General features: G+C 42.5%; 1 protein-coding gene across 6 annotated transcripts in view; it reads right to left on the bottom strand.

Moving 5' to 3' along the window:
* ank3b (ankyrin 3b) overlaps positions 1-22526 on the bottom strand; it is a 174964-nt gene that overhangs the window by 112153 nt on the left and 40285 nt on the right. For all 6 annotated transcript variants that reach the window (XM_049564428.1, XM_049564429.1, XM_049564430.1 and 3 more), the window contains exons 2-6: positions 15979-16080; positions 12590-12688; positions 10909-11007; positions 5522-5620; positions 439-624 (exon numbers count right to left, since the gene is read on the bottom strand). In XM_049564428.1, the coding sequence (XP_049420385.1) occupies positions 439-624; positions 5522-5620; positions 10909-11007; positions 12590-12688; positions 15979-16080 (585 nt within the window). The remainder of the gene's footprint in view (positions 1-438; positions 625-5521; positions 5621-10908; positions 11008-12589; positions 12689-15978; positions 16081-22526) is intronic.

Genomic DNA, 22526 nt, shown 5'->3' with positions numbered 1-22526 from the left:
GACACACCACCCCACAAGTATAAATGCACACGTGACGCAGGGTATGTGTGTAGGCCACGACGTAGGCTCTGCGTAGAGTCTGTACGCTTAATATGAAGCTAAGCTGATTTAGTTTAGCAGACTGGAAATAGGGGGAAACAGGTAGCATGGCCCCTAAAGCATATTAATTAACATGTTTCATTTATTCAAACTTCATTTATTTATCCAAAATCTAAAATCTCTAAGGAAATGAAATAGCTACACCTGCAGCACGTTGCCAACTCGCAGACACCAGCTCAGTGAATAAATAACCAGAAGCCACGCCCATAATTTACACACAGCATAATGGGGCCCGGATTAAGGTGGGTCGTATCTTAATTAGAAAAAAAAAAAAATCTCTCTGTCAGTTAGTAGGTCATGTTGGGAATCCTAGTCCTGCTTATTGAACAGACAGCGTACCTTAGACTCCACGTCGGCGTTGTGGTCATTCTGGAGGAGGAGCGCGGCGGCCTTGGTGTCGTCTTTCCGTGCGGCGATGTGCAGTGCAGGCAGGCGGACCTTCCCCTTGGTATCGTTTTCCAGCAGGAGGGAAACCACCTGGTCGTGTCCCTGCTGCAACGCCACCGCCAGTGGAGTGAAACCATCCTGTGAACAAAATACAAAAGGAACACGTGAATACTTCATGTTAGCTGCTAGCAGATAGCTAACAGCTAAATAAATAAACAAGAGAGTAAACTGTCGAGGCAAGACATTTGAGTAATTATTATTTAACCATTTATTTTCATTTCATTTTCGCTAACCTCAACTTTTTTCAGCACTCCGATGATGGAGTGAGGCGTCAACCAATAACGTGGTCTGTTTTTAGCTGTAATTAGCTGACAGTATGCTAGCTTTCTATGTATTGCAGAGCAAATGGGAATACAATGGAGCAGCGAAATGTGAAATTAAAATGGGGCTAAGACACTGATCATAAGCTGATATTTTATTTCCAAATACAACTTTAGATGGCGTTCAGTGGAGGTGCTTTGTTGCAGGTAGCAGACGAGTGCTTGAGCAACACTTCAGTGGTGACTCGGCGATAATGTAGCAGGTCACGCTGTTGCTGTGTCACTTGTAGTGTGATCACAGCCGTACAGTACACTTAACCCCGCTTCTAATCATTTTTCGATAGGGTAGCAAGACTCTGATATTAATTCAGGCCACGTTAGCATTTTTTTTGACAAGGTAGCGTAAGTCACCTCCATGTTGAGAGCCATGTGCAGACAACCTGAGTCAGACTCTGACTCATAGATTTCTCTGGATGTCTCATACAGCTCCTTTAACAGGTACAGGGTAATCTTATAACCACTTATCAATTCAGGCAGTTTAGCTAATGCTCTAAAGAGTTTAAGTGCCTGAGGAGGAGTTCAGAGTCTTGCTCACGGACAGATCGAAAGGAAATTTAGCTGCTAATGTTCGCTAACAAAGACAACAAGATGAAACTAACTGCACACACTCACACAGGCCGTGTAATAAATGACACACAGCAGAGGCTACCAGCAGCCGAATCTATGAATCATCAAAGAAAAGCAAAGATTTCTCACAAGTAAAACAACACGAGGGTAATTTGTGTGTGTGTGTGTATGTATGTGTATGTATGTGTGTGCACAGACGTATGTGTGTGTGTGTGTTTACACAGGATGCCGGCTGTCTGGATAAAACCAACTCAGCATCACTACACCCACACATCAAAGCAGAAGCTCCCCTCAGAGATCACAAAACTGTACAGGCGAGAACACAAACAACCACACGGACACACACACGCTAACACGCGCACACTAACACGCACGCTAACACACACTCATAATCAGATCCACGAGCATCTCCGCAGCACACCCACAGGCACACAAATATGTTCAAATGCATAAATTTAGCCTTGTAAAGAAATTCAAAAGTCATAAGCCATCCCAGAGCACTACCCTCCTGTTTCATCGGCTTCATTATGGATTCAGGAAAAAAGACACAAAGTCAGTTTAATGTCCTAAAAATAATTCAAGAGACGACAACAACAGCAGCAGCGAACACAAAGACACTGAAAGGGTTTGATCTCAATCTGTGAGCTTGGAAACTTGCAGTGACGCAGCAGAATTTTGCATCACTGAAACAAAATTAGCTGAAAATATTAATTTAAAATCACACAAATCAAAACTATAGAACATGACAAGTTGAAAATTTCTGTAGTTTTTACTTATGTTCGAAAATAAAATACCTAAAATAAAAAACTGATCAAATTCAGACAAAAGATTTAAAAAACAAAGGGTTTTCTGAACCGTCCTGCCCGCTGCTACGCTGAAATGGTTAAACATGAATTATTAAACACTGTGAGTTGCTTCAAACATGGATATATATTTCCCTACATGAATAATTCACTCATGTCTCCCGCTGGAGGAGACTGTGGGGAGGAGGCGGAGGAGGAGAGAAGGAGAGATGTGGTGAGGAGGAGAAGGAGGCAGACAAAGGGACGAATGATGGAGGATAGGGAGAAGGAGACAGGAGGAGAGATGAAAGGAAAGACGAGGACGGCAGGAGCACCCATACAGCAGTTAATTTTGAGTCAGTCACACATACATCATCCTCCTGCTGTAAATACTCAGGAGAGCACTAAATGTGTATTAATCCACCACTGAAAGTAGTCCCCAACAAAGGCACTATGTCTTCCTGTTTGAGTAAGTTTGCTAAAGAAACCACAGTGCCCAGATGTTTTGATATCCAAACATCTGTACGTCTCTCATCTACCCACCAGTGGACAGTTTGGAAGGTCTAACACATAGATGTGTGGATATTGCATATTTTTCTCTTTTCATCTGTGACTGATTGACGGATGTGTCATATGTAGATACCTATCTGTCCATCTACATCAGGGGAAGGAAAGGTATCCATCCATGTGTTCGTCTATCGTCGATATTCAGTGGTTGGACCGATAGTTGTACAAAGACTGGGTAATCTAGATCCACATGTCAAATATGAGCACTGAATGTATGAATATTGACAAGACTGTTAAATTGTGTGTCTTTAAGATACCTGACAAATTAAAAATAGAAAGTATATCTCATTTAATTAAAGACATTAGTTCAAACTGAACATTTGTTACACTGCTTTACGACGACCCCTGCTGTGTGGAAATTGTATCGTACCTAGCTAACACTTGCTGGGAGTTGGTTACATAGCTCAAATGGTGCTATGTTTTAGGCAACAAGACAGTTATTAAGATGATATATGATTGAATTCAGGGACTTACAGACACAGCTCAGTGATCAAAAAACAATTGTGACAAAGAAATTTACTTAGGTCAGCCGACAACACGCTGAAACACGTCCAGTTTCTCATGAAATTTCGTGGGTTACTGTTTGGCAGTATTGCAGTCAACTGGCCAGAAGCATGAGAGGATTGACCCTGTGTAACCACGTAAAAGGTCTGTAGCCCTTTTTAAACAGGAATTGTGCAAATTTGCAGGAAAGCCCAGTCAGTCTTTTTTCAGCATTGGCAGTATAAAAACAAAATCGGGGAGTGCAGCAAAATGCCGCCTACCTACTTTTGTTTACACAGAATGTGCCTTTTTTGGGGCAATGGGGGGCGTGAGCAAGTAACAAAACGTGTAGCTCAGCGTGTGACGTAAACAGTGACGTGGGAGAGAAGCCGCGGCTGGTCAGTCCTTTGGTGATTCTCTCGTAAGTCGGCCCGTCCTTCAATGTCCCCGTCATCTGACAGTTAATGGCCTCTTTGTTTGCGAGGACAAGGAGGGCGCACAATTCCTTGTCTCCCCAGTTGCTCGTCTTTACAGTGTCTGTCAGGTTTGTGTTTCCCTCTTGCTACTAGCTGCTCGCTAATTCCTGCTATCAGCTGTTTCCTGTTTATCCACTGCCAGTGGGTCGCACATGTGGTGTCATCAACAGCTCCTCCCACAAGTCTTCAACAGCCCCTCCTGTTGCGGAAGGCCGCCTCGGTCTGTTTAAACTAAAAGGTTCCGCCAATATGACTACCCTACGAGGCGGAAAATTGGGCACCTCGGATCAACTCGCCAATCCGGCTCTGTGTGTCTAAACACTTGCAGCTTGCCGGCAAAACAGCCCAACATTCGACGAAAATCTGGCAGTGTAAAAGGGGCTAGTGTTACAGTTTACCCCACGTAAGGAGGTTCCTCGCGCTCCCCTAGGCACAGAAAGTACCATCGAATGTTGATAGGGCAGACATTCGAATGAGACATCGCCGCCACGAGGGCCAGCAATCGGCTAAAGGTTATAGAGGGCAGCCCCCATGGGCTTTGGGTCTGATAAATGCACGCATCCCCAGAGGTCAGCGCTCGTTGGCGTGTATTAGCTCTAAAATTGCCACAGTTATCCAAGTAACGTTGGAGCGATCAAAGGAACCATAACTGATTTAATGAGCCATTTGCACTTTCACTGAACCGGCTGTGTGTACTTAGACTTGCACGGCTTAATCTTTGAGGCAAGCATATGCTACCTGCAGGATCAACCAGGTAGCCCTCTTGTGGGGACGGCCGTTGACGTTGGTCTCAAGGGTGTGTTTGCACTGGAGGCCAAGGCGAGCAAGAGGGTTCCTGGTTTGATCCCAGGAGGGAGCCCTTCAGCGTGGGTTTTCTCCAGGTGCTCCAGCTTCCTCCCACAGTCCAAAGACATGCAGGTTAATTGGTGACTCTAAATTGTGAGTGTGAATGGTTGTCTGTCTCTGTGTGTCAGCCCTGTGATAGTCTGGTGACCTGTTCAGGGTGAACCCTGCCTCTTGCCCAATGTCAGCTGGGATAGGCTCCAGCCCGCCATGACCCTCAAGAGGATGAAGCGGTTATGGAAGTTAATGAATATTTCTACTTAACTACAGTCAAATATCTGACTACTTCTTACACTACTCGGTACTAGAAATAGTATTGTTCTGGTATCTGGACTGTAACTCAGGTATTTTATTGGCACTATAATCAAACATTTAAAACCATACAAAGATAATGAGAGAAGAGATAATAGAGATAATAATAAGAGAAGAAGAAGAGTGGTTAATATTTTAAGCACTGGCCTCATAAATATGCCTCAGATGGAGAGATTTGGCCAAAATGAGGACGTGTTTGTCACACTTTAGTGGCAGTTGGCCGTCTGCCGGTACTACAGCAGACGATGGATGGTACTGACACACTCACAGTGTAGCACTCTCTCACACACACTCTCACACACACACACACAGATATCAGACTGCTAACGTCACTGGTTCCTCCCTCTGGAGACAGTCAAGGTCACTCTGAATGAATCCGTCGTCATGCTCTCCTGTTAATAACCTCTCTGTATTTATTTCTTACAGCTCGGCACACAAAGACTTCATGTTGTTCAGCCTTTGTCTCCTGAATGAGTCATTGGTGGCAGCCACCTATTTACCATTTGCACCACAGAAGCTGCCGTGTAATTACTGGGAGGCTGAATGAGGAGGGGCTATTAGAAGCTGTTCTGGGCTCATGTGTGCGAACAAGTGTGTATGTGCTGTGTATCATCTGTTCAGTTACCTCGGTGGCGATGCTCTGACTGGAGCCGTGGTCCAGTAGGAACTGCACCACGTCCATGTGGTTCTCCTGCGCCGCCATGTAGAGTGGAGTGAAGCCATTCTGGAAAACAGGAAGGATAACACTGATTTAGAATCAAGAGCATGACGTCTGTCGTTAAAGGGCCATTACACCAATAGTGTCTGTCGAACTCTTGGAGTTTAAACATTAGATAAAACTGTTGAATCTTCTGCTGTGTGAAGTCAGAATGAATGAAAGTGCATTGCATTCAACAAAGAAAAGAAGACACACAGACGAACACAACTGGAGGCCTTATCTTGTAATTATGACTTCCATATCTCATAATTACGAGACAAAACTGTACGGCAATTATGAAATAGTTTACTTGGAAATCTGAGATATGGAAGTCACAATACAAGATAAGGTATAGGCTTCATTTTTTGTATTTTTCATTTACATGCTGTTTGTTTATCAAGTCAACCAGAAAGGTCGGCAACATTTCATTGGTCGCTTAGTTGCAGAAAAACAAAAAAAAAAACTCTGTTAGGAGCTGCGCCTTCTCAAAATAAATCCAAACCTATATGACTGGACCATGTGGGAATTTAATTTGAAAGGACAGACACAGGAAGTGTCCTCATCAGGTTAATTTCCAGGGCTGGTACCTGCGGTTATTCCACAGGCTAATTAATAACATGTCGGGCAGGAAAATGAAACGTGGAAGTAGCTACATGCCCATTGGCCCACAGCGTCTCAGGTGAATTTCCAATTACATATTAGCTCCTGTCTAACACATTATTATGACAATATGTTACCTGTGCAGTAAAATAAAGAGAGTGCGAGTCAGTCTGATGATCTATCTCATTAATATCTCTGCTTGCATCAGTGTTAAAAATCAATAAGCAGGACTGCTTTATGGCGATATTGGATTTACTGGATGTTTTGCATTAATGTGATAAAGTACCTTCATTTGTCAGATATTTAATTTACTGGCTCAGCCAAAAACACATCCTCATCAAGGAGCAGGGTTTCTAATCTATAAATGTTTCATAATTCAGTTAAAAGAAATCTGCTTCATCATGATTTATAGTTGTTACATTCAGGACTATGACTGATGGTTCGCTCTCATACGACCTCTACAGCTGCACCTGAGTGTGTTCTTGCAGCAGAGCTATCATAGAGTACATACTGTCACCTCCCAACATTCCTCACACCTGATAACTGCAAAGATAAAAGCTGACCTGAGGCTCCAGTTGAAGAGGAGCGTGTATGTGTGTGTGTCTGTGTGTGACACCAGAACAAGGCCAAGAAGATACGTCTCCATGGCAACACGAGGATCCCAAAATCACTTCAGCGTGGAGAAAAAAAAAGCTCACCCTCCTCCTCCTCCTCTCCTCCTCTTTGTGTTTATTCTGGTGTCGATGCACCAACAGATTCTCTCAGAGCACATTTCAGTTAAACAGCAAAGTCGCAGTGATGACGAAGGACACAAGAAATAAAGCTAACTTTGAAGAATAAAAACTGCAGATTACACACCCACATACTCTTCTGTCTGTTTTTAGCAGCAACACTTTACACACTGCATTGCAGCAAGTTCAGATTCTATATTTATGAATTAATTGCAAATTTAACGACGTCGCACTAAAAACAACAATCACTTCTGGGTGGACAACTGGCAGTTGATTTCAAGTGCAAAGATCTGTAAAATCTGCAAACTTTAATATCATTTTCAGCCATAACTGTAACATTAAAAGATAAAAACACGGTGGTCCGACCTATCCGATGTTTCTGCTCTGCCTATTTTACGCACATGGTTGCTTTGCTAATGTAAGGTTTCTCTCTCATGTCTTACTTATAAACTTACTAGTTACTAAATTAAGTGCTGTGTGTGAGGTAAGAGCACAGGAACAGCTTCTCTGTGTAACTAGTAGGGATGGGTCACGATTTTCGATTTTCGATTTTCGAATAGTCGTTTTATTTTTAAAAAATCGATTTTTTAATGCGGCTATTACTATTCGCCGTCTTATTTCCCCCCCTTTATTTGACATGCAATTCAGCTCCTAACCGCACGAGGGAAGTCTAGGATTGCTACAGCGGTGTGAGATGCTCTTCTACAAACAGGAGAAACATGCAGAGACTACAGGCCTGAACTCAGGCGGAACATAGACGGAACGGACTCCACGGAGGTCCGCGCGGACTCAAAGCGGACATCCGCAAGGCCTGTGCGTGCAAAGCTCAGATTTTACGACCGCGCGGTCTTCGCTCCGCGCACCAGTGACTGCTTGGCATGTATTTTTCACATCGCAGGGATTTTTCACGATCAGATTATTCGAAAAATTGTCGAATACTTGCCACGATTTTCAAATACTGTTTTTGCTTGTGTTGCCCATCCCTAGTAACTAGATCCACTTTAATGTCCATAAAAGAACGTAGGACAACTGAAAATCGACAACAATAGCGGCATCTCACATCTTTTATATATATCACTCCGCCAAATTTAATCACAACTCTCATTACCTACACAGAAGGTGTGCGATATTAAATAGTTCCAAATTTAGCGCAAAGAGCAAAATAAAATATGTAAGCAATATCTGAACGTTGTTAACATTAAATTATGTAGATGCAAAATAATGAACAGAGGAAAACAAGACAATCTCCTGGTTAAGTCCTCATGAAAATAAAACTCATCGTACACTAATGTCTTCAACAAAACAATCTACAGATGCGGAGGCTAAACAACGTACTGCCATTGGCAAAGCTGAAGCAAAATGTATGTTAGCCTCCTACCTAAAACATCAACTTCAGTTTAGATATATATTTGGAATATTTTCTGTGCTTTATCTCATAGTGTTGTGTCGTTCGCGAACGAATCGGTCAAAAGAATGAATCTGTTGAGTGAACGTACTGAACTGAATCACTTCCAGAACTGATTCGTTCATTTTTCAGTTCAGTTGAGCTCAGCAGCGAGCGTGCAGGCCGGGAGTGGAAGTGCCGATTCGGTCAGTGCGAACGATGAATCACTCACAAGTCACGAGGCAGCCAGGGTGCAGGGAGGGACTGCCTACCGCGTGACGAATCATTCAGTGAACAAATCACTAGGTGAACGAATCACTTGGTGAATGAATCACTCGGTGAACGACGTAACCCTGATCCCTTAGTGATTCAAATCATTTCTTCTCAGCGATACACTTTCATAGGGACAGTTTTCTCCAAGCTAATGTAGCCAGGAGTCAAGCCACGTGAACACAATCACACACCTCCCCATTGTTTTAACAGACTTAGTTTCCAGATAAACAAACTTTAAACGTTTGGCTGGCCAGTAATGAGACTCACCAGTGCAGGGCAGACGCAGGGCTCTTCCCGCCAAGCACTGAACGATTCCGTGAACGAATCTTTTGAACGGATCTTTTTAATTAATCTTTTTTAATGAACTGATTCTAGTAATTCAGTAACATCTAAAGAACTGCTTTGCCCATCACGATTATCTCACACACTAACTGATGGCGGCAGCAGTCGTCCAACAACCCCCATGTTTGATGAAGTAAAATTGCTGTTGTTGTCAGTGGAGTCTGGTGGCTTTGAGATAACGGCTTCCATTCCCCATTGTTACAGGCTGTCTGACAGCAAAGCAGTGAAGATATTCTAAATATAGCACATACTTAAATTGATATTGATTTCTTTTTAAGTGTGCCCTTTGTTAGGTGGCTAAAAACTAACCAATTGAGGCAGAATTCACTCTGCACCATTTCATTTTGTGTATGTGACACAAGGGTTTTCTACCCAAAGTTACTGTAACCAAACATTATGATTTGGTCTATAAGGTGGCATAATGGTACAGAAATTGTTTGTAGTGTAGCATGTTTAAACTGACAAAGGGAAACGCAAATTGGCGCAGCATGGTTTGACTCTGCACGGCTAAAAGTGACAATTAAACAGAAACTCCTCACTACATACAGACAGTAACATCTGCACATTATGTTCAAAAAGGTTTTGCTTTTCATTATTTGTTATTTTTATATAATCTGTCTCTGCGATCTGCTCTCCTTAAAGTGCTGTAATGTAAATCATTTTTTAGGATAAAACAAAAATAAAATGATAGATGATGATTTAATGTGTTTTAATACAGAACTAAAACATCATAGTTCATCAGTATCAACTTTATTTTCTTCATCTGTACAGCTCCGACCAAAGCTTTGACATTATTATGGTTGCTGTGGCGACCAGAGCAGGGTGTGTGTGTGAGTAAGTGTGTGAAAGTGTGTGTGCTGACGATGAATGTGGGCCAGGAAGCACTGCAGAGCTGCTGACATAGCACACACACACACACACACACACACACACACACACAGATGGACGGTGTGTATAGTCGTTGTATGCGTATTCATCTGCATGAACTCACACACTCAAACGTGGATTTCCAACAAAAATTATTTGACAATTTCACAGTTAGAGACCTGCGTTTTTGTGTGTGTGTGTGTGTGTGTGTGTGTGTACTTGTACATGCTACATAGTGAGAACCAAAAAACTGTATTCTAGCAACAGAGTGAGGACATTTTTGCAAAGTGAGGACATTTTGGCCGGTCCTCACTTTGCAAAGGCCTGTTTAAGGGTTAAGACTTGGTTAAGACCCCCCCTTAGCCCTACACCTTGGCCCTACCCCTACATTTGTGCGTTCCCGCGAGGGGTAGTGGTGTCCCAATTCCTTTTTGCGTGTAGGGGTAGGGGGCATAACGAGGGGTAGTGGGTATGAAACTAGCCCTTTGGAGCGAGGGATTTCAGATGCTGACTTGCCAGCGAAGGGTAGACGTCGCCATGGCTACCATCGAGCAAGAGACGGGGGAAAAAGTTCATACATTGCTAACCTTACCGTCGTCAGGTTGCTTGTTAACTAGCTAGCTAGCTCGCACTATCTGGCGTCTGTCATCTGTCCTGTCCTGCAAAATTGTCGGATTTTTCACATTACGATAACACGCCAGCTAGTATAACTATGCTGCCTCGTAACGTTAGCTTGCTAGCTAGCTAGCAAAAGTCCCCTGTCGTCTCTCGTTCATCAAACGAAGCATGATGAATACAGCAAACGTGATAGGTAGGATGAACTCAACTGGAGACTCCATTGTAGATGCAGGTTGGAAATGTAGATGGCTCGCAGCTTCCTGTTTAAAATAGTTGCGTATGTGTGAACGTAACCGAAGCGGTGATGTAGTGAGTGGTGTCCCAAACCCTTCCCCTTCCCCTCGTTGCTTCAATTCGAGGGCCAAGGGGTGGTGGACAAGGGGGGGTATTGGGATTGGGCTTTAGTTTAGGGCAAGGGGCTAGAGAATGCATTATGTCAATGAGGTTCCTAACAAAGATAGAACTACAAGAATCCGTGCGTGAGTGTGTATGTGTCTTACCTGAGACTGTGCGTTGACGTTGGCGTTGTGAGTGACCAGTTCCTTCACCACCTCTGTCTGCCCAGCGAGGGAAGCTATGTGGAGGGCTGTGTTTCCTTTCTGCTTGGGAAACAAAGTGACAAAACACAGACATGACACATGTATGTATAGGCACAGTGTGACTTAGTCTCCTTTAAAGACATCAGTATCTCTGCTGTCCATTAACGTCCATATTGTTGCTTAGAAACCATAGAAACTGGAAGCTCCTTATAGCTTCAGAACCTGCCTGAGAATCATCATGTTTTTAAGTTTCCTTGGTATCGAATGAATCCAGAGACAGCTGTCTGTACATTAATGGGCACACTGTAAACAGGAAGTGCCAATAGCTAATTTGGCATATTTCAATTGGTGTTTGTTTACCAAATGTAAACAAATATAGGCTGACTAACCAACTGACTCCATGGCCACTTCCTGTTTACAGCCCCCAAATCAGAGCTGTCGTTCCAAAACTTTTACTTGAAAATGAGATTCCAGATACTTAACACGACACAGTCTCTGGCTTTTGTTTGATATCTAGTGGCAGAAAAAATGGTGTTGCACATTTCCTATCAGTTGTTAGCGCAGTTAGCTTGTTAACTACATAATGTGAATGCTGCTGTCACAGTGAACGTCCTGCAGAGCACATTCAAATTCAAAACTTTATATTTAAAAAAAAAAAAAGAATCATCAAATATACATATTGAACAGCCAAATCTGATTTGACTGGCATAATTCTGATTCAGGTACAGTCCTACTTATATTTCTTGCAGTATACACCCCTTAATCAGAGAGCATGTCAGTGTTTTACTTTCTGTTACATAATACTGAGACATTATTATTATTATTATCAACACTTCTTACTGTGAGGTTATAGAAAGGTACAGCAGAGGAGAAACAGTGAGAGGTATGTACTGAATAAAACACTGTGTTACAGTATAATTTTGTGACAGAAGCAGAGAGGAGAATGTATAAAATGTGAGGGTGGTTATGAGTCGCACATACTGAACCTCTAATGGACGCACCTGTCGTGTGTGTGTCAGCTAAAGCAGCTAAACAGCAGCTGCTGTCACTGGAAACTCCACATACACACCTCCCCTCATTCCTCAATCTGTACTGCTGTATCTCCTGTTCCTCTCATGCCACTAGACTGTAGTACAGTTTCATGTAGACATGTGTGTAACCAACTTTTTGGCTGTTTAAATCAAATTATACACTGACACTGACAATTAATTAGATTGTTCTTTTTTAATTGCTTTACAGCCCTAAAAATTAAATATGACGTTATTGGATTAAAACCACTGCTGTAATAATGTGTATGTTTCTTTATGCAGAGCGGCTCCAGAAGAAGAACGAGTGTAACTGCTTTTCCTCTTGATAGATGCATTTACTGTGTGGAATTTTATCACTGTCACATAATTTACAAACATTTATGTCTGAGACACTGTCACACACACACACACACACACACACACACACACACACACGACAATGAGACGAGACTGTTTCCTTTCACTAAATCAGTTCACTCAGCCGCTCTGTTTCTAACACACAGCCACTCATCTCCCTCACTGCTGCTTAAGCAAAGTGACTTTGGGAAGAAGCTGACGAAGCAAACTACAGCATGTGTGTGTGTGTTTGTGTGACTCCTGGGTGGCACACACACCTTAGTCGCTGCGTCCACGTTGGCGCCGTGCTTGATGAGCTCAGCCACCACCTCCACATGGCCCTCCTTGGAGGCCAGATGGAGAGCATTTAGTCCGTTCTGGAGGGAGAGAAGAGAAAGAAGCTTTTAAAATCAACACATTAAACCCTGTTTACATATTATAACCTTTATTTAAATAGCTCAGGGTTCTGTTTGTTGTTTACTGAGTGACACTGGATGTTATCAGAACTTTGATCCAAACCTTTTTATATATAAACCCAAAATAAATGGTTCAAATTTGGACAATGGAATAAGAGGAGACAGCTCAGGCTTTGAACGCACAAATGCTACTCATTAGTAGGATGCATTAGTTGTTAGGGTTTGGTCTTTTCATGGGAACTGTTGGCAAGAAGAAAAATTTTGAAATTCGCAGTCTTATCCATTAAAGTATACTTTAAAACATTGTCAACAGCAGATGAAGTTAGTGTCCACTCTGACTGCTCAGATACAGTGATGCTCCATCTGTGTGTACAATAAGTCAGATTTTATCAACAGAAGACTCACAGTAAAAAAGATGTCCAGATAAAGGAAAAAGAAAGATGTGTGAGGCTGTGCAAATTAAGGCACAGTGGTGCCTTTTGGTGTAGACCACTCTTGTTTTTTTTTTGCAAATGTCATAAAGTAACTGTATTTTGGGAAATGGTATGACAACACCTTAAGCACATACCAGGATATGAGGTTTGGTACTTTATCTACGTACATTTTCTGAAGAAAATTGAAACTGCTAGTGATAAATATTTGATCAAAGTATTGCTAGTAGCAAGCAACAAAGCTATCACTGGGAACTGGGGTAAAGAAACACCACCAATGAAGGACCAATGGCTGACAATTGTGGAAGAAATATTTTTCATGGAGAAATTAGCACACATACTGAGACTACAAGAAGCACAACTAGAAAGAAAATGGGAAAAATCGACTTTATACTGGACTCAAAAAGAGGACGATGGAATGGAATAATAATCAATAGATACACTAATCCTCGAGGCTGTAAAAATGTGTGTTTCGTTAGCTCTTATTATTTCTCAATTATTTTAACATTCTGTTGTTGCTGACATGTCAGTGTCACAAAATTTGTTTTAATAAAGATTTAAGTGGAAAAAAGGCACAGTAGTGCTTTGAGCTAAAAGCTAACATCTGCATGCTAACATGCTAACAATGACAATGCTAACATTCTGATGTTATGCAGTGGTTTGTCTCAAATCACGTACTTCTGTTAGTACACTTCCATGTAGTATACTATGTGCACTATGTACTTATTGGCGTCGTGTGCTAATTTCGACATGGTAGTGTTGTCTCAAACCAAACACGGCCGTTGTGCACTCACCGGAAATGATGACCGCAAATTGGCTAGTTAGCAAACTAGCATTATCATTCGCGTTATCGTTCTGCTAAATTAACCCAATTAACATACTGCTGGCTTATACCTGGCAACACTATAGTGGTGCTTAGTACAATAACCACATGTATTTGTACAATGCAGCGACGTTCAAGGTCGCACAGTCCTTGGCCGCTATTTCCAGTTTGAAAAGTGGTCCCTCCCCTTCCGCTACATAGCCAAGATGGCGACCATTGAGGGCGTTAGAATGCTAACTCTGCTTATTAGCAATAAATACAAGTGCAGCAGAGGCTGATGGGGATGTCAGTAGTTTGCAGGTATTTGGGTATCAATAAAGTACTGGAGAAATTACAATTTTGACCTGATTGTGGTGCTACAATAAACGTTAACTCCTAGGTCTTCAACAGGGGGTCCTCAGGGTTACTGCAGGGGGCCACCAAATTGTTGTCTGATGATTAATGTGTACAACAGATGCTTTGTTCACACTTGTGGCTACGAGCAGGTGCATTGGGTGTTCATTATATAGTCGCTTCGAGCGCCAGAGGGCACCCTTTAAATTTGGAGCGCTGTTGAAATATAGGGGTGGCACGGGGGTGCAGTGGTTAGCATTGTCATCTCACAGCAGGAGGGTTCCTGGCTCGAATCAGTTTGGTACGGTTTGAATCCCGAGATGGAGGAGCCCCTCTGTGCAGAGCCTGCATGTTCTCCCTGTGTCAAGATTGGTGGTGACTCTAAATTGTCTGTAGGTGTGAATGTGAGTGTGAATGGTTGTCTGTCTCTATGTGTCAGCCCTGTGATAGTCTGGTGACCTGTCCAGGGTGTACCCCACCTCTCACCCAGTGTCATCTGGGATAGGCTCCAGCCCCCCGTGACCCCTAACAGGATAAGCGGTTATGGAGAATGAATGAATGAATGTTGGGATATCGGTCAATTTTACTGTTAGAGCATTGGAATGGAAAAGCCTCGAAATGGCACAAAATGAAATGATTCAACACTAAGTTTGTAATTTATTTTCATAGGCATATTCTTACAGTCTATATCAAGTCTTATAATGATCATCACTGACATCATCATCTTCACTGTCAACAAGCTCCCACAAAAGTGGTGCTACATTCTGTATTATAGCCCCTCATATCAACAGAGAAGCATTTCTTTCATCTGTTTTAACACTGTTTTAAGTCTGTTTCTTCTAACAACAGCACTTTCATGGAGTGTCAGACTGGATTTATGAATAAATCCGTATATCCCGACTAATAAGCAACATGATGATGGAATATTGTAAGAATTACTACAAAACAGGACAGTAAACCAGATAATATCCTGGATGTGTATGTGTCCAAGGAATGTTTCTCGCAGACTCGTTGACAGACCTACTCTGTGGTGTCTAATACATTCGGTGTTATTATAAAATAAAAACAGATAATATTTAAATCCCTAAATGCATTTTTTGCTCCAGCCACTTGGAGTGGTTCCCAAAAGTGGGTCTCTGTGACTCGTAAATGTGTCAAGTTTGTAAAAAACACTTTATTTTTAAGTACAGTGAATTTACAGCACAGAGCTTTTATTTTGAAGCTTTATTTCCTGCTGTAGAGTGAGTGACTACGTGACAGAAACAGCAAGCTATCTCAACAACATTGCCAAACGCAAGTATGACGGTGAATGCATTAAACTGTGTGGACCTTGAACTAATGACGAAGGAGAAATCTGGACCCTGTGGCTGGACCAGTTCCCCTGGACCAATGCAAACTACACCTGTGATTAATACTCCATTTTTAGCTTGGTTTGGAACTCCAACGAGGGCAACAGTGTGACAGGGAAGCAGTGCATTTAGCCATATCTTTGGGGACACAACTCGACATTTGGACAGTAGAAAAGTGGATTTAGCTCACGTCTGATCACTATAAGATCTCTACCAACTCTGTTCTTTGACAACCACAGCAAAGAACGAATTACTATTGTGAGTTTAATTACAGAAGCAGTGGTGTTGAAGTGATTTTTTTTCTTCCAAGCTCACCTGGTTGCAAATATTGATGTCGACTCCATTCTTCAGGTAGTCCAAAGCTTTCTCTAGGTTCCCGGCCCGAGCTGATCGCAGGTAACAGGCATTTACATCCGTCTGCAAGGGGACACAGAGAGAGGAAGAGGATGGTGAGGGTGACTACTGGTACAGGAAAACAAAGAAAATTTAAACGGGCCCTCTGCGCAACTCCGGGGTGCTAAACCATCACCAAGGTTTTAGGGCTGTTTTGGCTAAATCTGAGGTGAATCTCGTCAACAACATGCCTTTTCTTGTTGCCAGTTTATGGCGCTGTACCTATCACACATGTAGATGTGTTCAGAACAAGACTGTCATTAATCCTGTAAAGTTTGGGGCAGACTAGACCATGTATGCTGGAGTTACAAACTACTTCCTGTTTGGTGGCGAAACATGGAAGTTTGACGCCTCACCACGGCCACACAGATCGACGAAAACTCAAGCCTGTAATAACTTTTCATCTTCAAGATCTTTAGATGGGACACACCAAATTTGAAGTCCATCGGATTAAATCTCTAGGAGGAGTTTGTTAAAGTACCACCCCTGGAAATGGCCACAAATGCACAAAAATTACACATACAATTCAAAATGTCGGACTTCCTGTTGGGTTTAGAGTATGGCTCCAAGAGGCTTTTTTGTACATCTTGGGGTGTCACATGTGCCTACCAATTTTCGTACATGTCAGTGAAACCAGCTTTGGGGGCTGCTTTGTTGAAATTTTGTGGGGGGCACTACTGGGCCATTATGTGACCTGTTCAAGTACCCTAAGCCCCTGAAGAATGTGCTTCTTTTTGGAGAAAATAATAATAACAATGAAAATATTTACTTCAGTTTTAATTATCAAAAAGACACAAAACAGATTCCAAAATAATAAAAGCCTTTGCTGTGTCTAAGTGCAAAGAAAAGCCTGAATTACTGTAAAGCAGCAATTACATATCTTTGATAACTAAGAGCTTATTTTAGCCCATTTATTATTTGGGTTGAGCATCAGTCAGAAGCTGTTATGTGTCATAGCGTCTCTGTGAATCCCTGCAATGAGAGATAAGTTGAATAAATCCTTCAGGGCTCGTATGTTAATAGCTGCAAAAAAAACTAGGGCATATTTATTTGGCGAGCTGTTTGAGAAGCTGAACAAGAGCCACAATAAATTTTAAACAGTAGGTTTGAGGGTGAAAAGTCTTCAACATGTCCGCTTGGTCAAACAACACAAGCCAAGAGTAACCAGGCTGCCAAATCACATCCGAGCGTACACACGAGGGATTTTGTTTGATCAGAAGGTTCACTCTGTGCCAACGTGTCGATACAGTGAACACATCTCAATATTCAGAGGGAAATATGTATGAGGGGAGATGAAGGGATGAAACATATGAGAGGCAGGAAGGCAGATCGACTGTGTGTGTCTCTGATTTCATGATTGCAGAGCACAGCTTCAGTCTGCCACACCCATGTGTTTCAACAGATACCCACACAGTCACACAGGATGAGCGCTCTCCAATTACCCTCGGCTCATGTGCCTATTAACCCACAATATTCTCTACGAAGTATAAACACACACACACACACACAGACGCACAAAGGGCAAAGGAACAGGCTGACGGTGTAGTTTTGCATCCGTGTTCACTCACAAACCAGCACTGGAGGAAGTGTTCACAGCCTTTACATGAACAAAATGTATAATCCCACACTGTAGAAGTCCTGCATTTAAAATGTTCCCGAAGTAAAAGTACGTAAGTATAATCAGGAAAAATGTACTTCAAGTATTAAACATATAAAAATGTCCTCTGTGGCTGTTACACTGTTTTATATGACATCATTAGATGATTCTGACTCATGCATTAATGTAAAAGAAGGATTTTACTTTTATAGTTGGCTGAGGAAGAGCTCATTGTAAACGATTAACTAAAGATTATTTTCATCATGGATTAATCTGCTGATCGTTTCTTCCATTAATCGATCGATTGGTTTGTAAAAATTCTGAAAATAGTGAGGAAATGTGTCCCAAGAACCAAAGTCACACCTTCACAATGCTGTTTTTCCAATCAACAGTCCAACTTTTCAGATGGGACTCTTAGGATGCATTCACATTTGGTCCGCTTTAAACGAACCCTGGTCCACTTCCACAGATAGTTCGGTTCGTTTGGAGTGGTGTGAATGCTCATTCAACCTCTGGTGTGGACCAAACGAGTGAACCCTGGTACGCTTGAAAACTGGGGGTCTCGATTCACTTCCAAGTGAACCCTGGTGCGGTTCGCCTACAATGGGAAATGCAAACGGACTATCCAGCAAACCAAAGAGAGGAAGTGACATAGAGCACAGCGCATTTTGGTGTTTGGTGCTTTTGTGGTAACCAAGCCGGCTGAAAAGGACGCTTTAAAAAGTGAAGTGTGAAAGTGAATCGAACCAAATGAAGGTGTGAAATTTTTCAGCATTCAATTGAACCAAGTCCCCCGGACTATCCTGGTGTGAATGCACCCTAAAATCTTTTTCACAATTTGAGTTGAATGTGGCACTTATACAGTAATCATCTCATGTGGTCGTGCCCTAAAACTGTCAATTTCTGGCACTCAATCCAAAGAGAGATTAAGAAAATATTTGGGATTGATAGACCTCTAAATCATCATTTTGTACTGGGATTAGATTCCAGCTATGAGCGTAGGTACAGATACGTTCTTATGTATCTAAACTACAGCTATGTTATTTTGTTTTTAAATTCTATACATATCATATAAAGGGTTGCAAAGACGTAGTGTATGAGCAGGCTTTATCATCAGGAGGTGGAGGGGATGGTGGATGGCGTGTCACCCAAGCTGCAGATAATTGTAGACCACTGGTCAAAACCAACAAACAGCAAAACCTGTAATTTTTTAGCGAGTCATCTCTGTGTTTCCAGTCGGGATTGTCCCCCTGAAACCAGGTGTTTTAACCAAAACATGTCAAAATGTTTGTGCTTCAATGTAACCACACCTTAACTACAGTTTTGTTGAATACAGTTTCAACAAATCCACGACATAATAAAGTGCAAATGTTAGATCGACAATAAAGTGTAACTGCTCATGAGCTCAACTATTAATTTGTAAGAGGATGAATGTGTTATTAACATCTTTCAAAAGTTAAAGTCTCTATAGTGTCACAGACGGTCCCATCGTGCTCACCGCAGCGTGATCTCTGTTGTCGCAGACAGATTGTTGGCTAAAGCTGACAGCTGAGCTCATTTCCCACTCAGTGAATGGATCTTATCTCAGTCCATCATCACACATATACAAACACACAGGGAGTGTTCCAGTGTCAGCATCCACTCAGCAAGGCAGAGAGTCAGGGGGCCTTACCGGACGCCACGCTGCCTCCATGACATCACACACACAAGTCTATCCAGTGACTGCTACAGCGAGTGATTTACAGACCTCTCTGACAGCAGCACACGCAAATGTTACTGATACATGTTACTTCATTAATGCAGTGTCACTACATCCTCATCTCTGGTCTGATAAATCACATTAAACCGCAAACAAGACGGAGACCACCTCACCAGGTTTCACAGCTTATATTAAATACGTTTCTTTTCATAATTTACATCAAATCACTTTCATAAATCTCTTGTAGATTACAATGTAAATACAAGACTAATGGAAATCACAAGAAACAACCAAGTCAAGTTTGTGATGGTCAAGCTGTCAGAGTAAGCATGGAGCCCACACTGTAACTAACTGCACTCCCTGATGAAATATTATCATATTTTTTGGAGAAATGAAAGAGTGATTCCAGAGAGAAGCAGACAGAGGGGTCTACAGTCTGTGTTTGAAGGATATATCCAGGATGTCAAACTGACTCAGCAGCAACAACAGGTTAAAAAGACAAAGATAGTTAGAAGCTAAAGCCGAACTATAGGCTACAGATCACAGTGTAAAAGTGAACCACCACATCACTGCTGATCGCCACACAAGACAATGAATATAAAGGGAAACTTTGCTGATATTGAACCAGCTATGTGGCATCACAGTGTGTGCAGATGAACGGTTTGGCTGCTGCCAGCACCTGGACCTCAGGGATCTCTGGGGGAAGTCAAACAACGTTCATCTGCGCACACTGTGATGACACACAGCTGGTTCAATATCAGCAAAGTTTCCCTGCTTCCCTTCACTGGTTCCTGTACAGCAGGGTCGGTCTTTGTTTCACTGTTACCTTACTGTACTATATAATGACGAAAACTGTGTGTCTGTTCCACTTTTTTCTCCTCACTGACTTGGTCAATCCATGTGAAATTTGGCACAGTGGTAGAGGGTCATGGGAGGATGCCAATGAAGCAATATTACATCAATTGGCCAAAGGGGGGCGCTATAGCAACCGACTGAAATTGCAAACTTTGAATGGGCATATCTCATGCCCCGTATGTCGTAGAGACATGAAACTTTGCACAGAGATGCCTCTCCTCATGAGGAACAAACAGAAAAATGCTTAAAAATGGCTAAAATGCGACCGATCGCTGTGGCTCTCCCTGTGGCCCAATGTTGTTGGTTTTTTGTAATTTTGGCATGACTAAAGGCCCGTTTCCACTGAAGAAGTTCCTGGTAGTACTTGGGGGGCAGGAACTACTACAGGAACGTCCTCTCGCTCGGCCCTCTCAACCGCTGTGTCTCCCCTGAGAGAGCGGAGTAGGAGGAAGGTTCCTGTAAAGTTACCAGGCTCTGGATGTGACGTAATCGTTGCGCGACCATTTTGACCGGGGCGACATAGTGGCGTAGGGACGCTGTTAGCTGTTAGCCGATAGCGGTGTCTGTAATAACTCACTAAACTCACAAAGTAGCCCATGAAAAAAATATTTTTTTCCAGCGGATGTCTGAGTTACAACATGATTGAGCTAACTGGAGTAGTTTCATGTCGTATCCGACAACGGGAGGCTTTTAACAGATGACGTCCTGATGTTAGCTTTGCTGCTGCTGTTAGCTGTCCCTGTCAGCTGCAGCCACTGATGCTTTCTAGACATCGTGATTTCCCAAAACTGAATAAATACCACACATAGCAACACAAAACTGCTTTGCTAGCTCAATCATGTTGTAACTAAGATATCCGCTGGAATAAATATGTTTTTCACAGACCGGTTATTGAGTTTGTTTACATGGCGGTGGAAGCTATGAATGAGCTAACCCTTGTCTGCTGAGTTTTAAAAATGCCGGCTATTTTGTTGCTTTCTGTTGACGTCACATTCTGCCTTGAGTATATCCAATCAGCACCAAGTAAACCCCAAGCCCCAGCCAGGAGTTTTTCGGGGCCGTTCTGAGTACCTACTCCGAGGCAGGGACTTGTTTAGCCCCTGTAAAAGTTGCGGAACTCTGTCCTTGGGGGTGGTTCCTGCAGTGGAGACACGCACCAACGGCCCTGGCCCCGTAAATTTACCCCGAAGTTCCTGTGGCGGAAACGGGCCTTAAGTCATGGTATGGTATGCTGCACTCAATGGGTATGGACTAGTAATCATTAAAAAGCAAAAGCAGCATGTGTATACATTCAGTAGGCTATATCTTCAGTAGCTACCTAGCTAACCCTACACTTTTCAGGGTTTGATTTTGGTTTTGGCTTTTTCCAACCTCTCCAGGTAACGAGTATCATTAATACACGACGTGCCCCAGGCACAACATTTAGCTCCAAATCCACAAAACCAGCCTGAAAATGAAGGAAATTTGAAACAATGGAGCACAGCTGTTGTTGTCGGACCCTGGTCTGAGCCGGCCAGATGCTACGGTATGATTGGCCAGTCTGCGTATGGGGGCGGGACTTAGCAAAAGGTCAATTGGTACTAGGCTTTTACTGCAATTGAAGTTTTACATTAAGTTTTTGATGAAATTGTGCTTATCTAAGGGTTTTAAAGTACTTTAACCAGGAGCTGTGTCACAACCACTGCTGCTCTGCTAACTGTCGGCCATGTTGATGAACAGTCAGGCTACAATAACCAAATCCCATTGTTTTAAAAACCCCGGCATGCACCTGTCACCTTCCAAACCTGACGTCTCTCCCTCTGACCTGGAATTGAATCCCTTCCACATGACTCTATAATAAGGTCCTGCCTTCATAAATCAGATGCTACATCCACATACAGAGGGAGTGCAAACATGTGACACATACAGTACTTGAAACCAGTAACAAAAGTGACAACAATGGAGGAAAAAAGAAAACTATAATCAATAAAATAAAAATTCCTGCTGTTTAATGAACTCAGTGGAGCCTTTGTGTTGGAGGCAGTGTGCCGTGGAGGTTTTATAAACCCTGTGAACAGTAGTAAGGCTCGATGCCAAGCCTTTCAAGTTAAATGTGGCACCGGACTCGGCCGCTCATAACTCAGAGCATTATCAGAATTCCAGTTCAAAGCATCACACTCATAGAAAGTACTCCGGCCAGAGAGCAGAACAGAGCTGAAGTCCGGCGAGAATTTCACAGTTTTGTAAACGTGTCACGAAAAGCTACACATCACACGACAATGAAAGTAAACTCTGCCTTTACTGTATGTTCTCATCAGGGACTGAAGAAAGAGCTGACGA

This window comes from Epinephelus fuscoguttatus, linkage group LG20, assembly GCF_011397635.1.
Source record: "Epinephelus fuscoguttatus linkage group LG20, E.fuscoguttatus.final_Chr_v1".
Classification (NCBI taxonomy): Eukaryota; Metazoa; Chordata; class Actinopteri; order Perciformes; family Serranidae; genus Epinephelus; species Epinephelus fuscoguttatus.
Note: the sequence above shows the minus strand (reverse complement) of the source record. Positions and strands in the feature narration are given on the sequence as shown.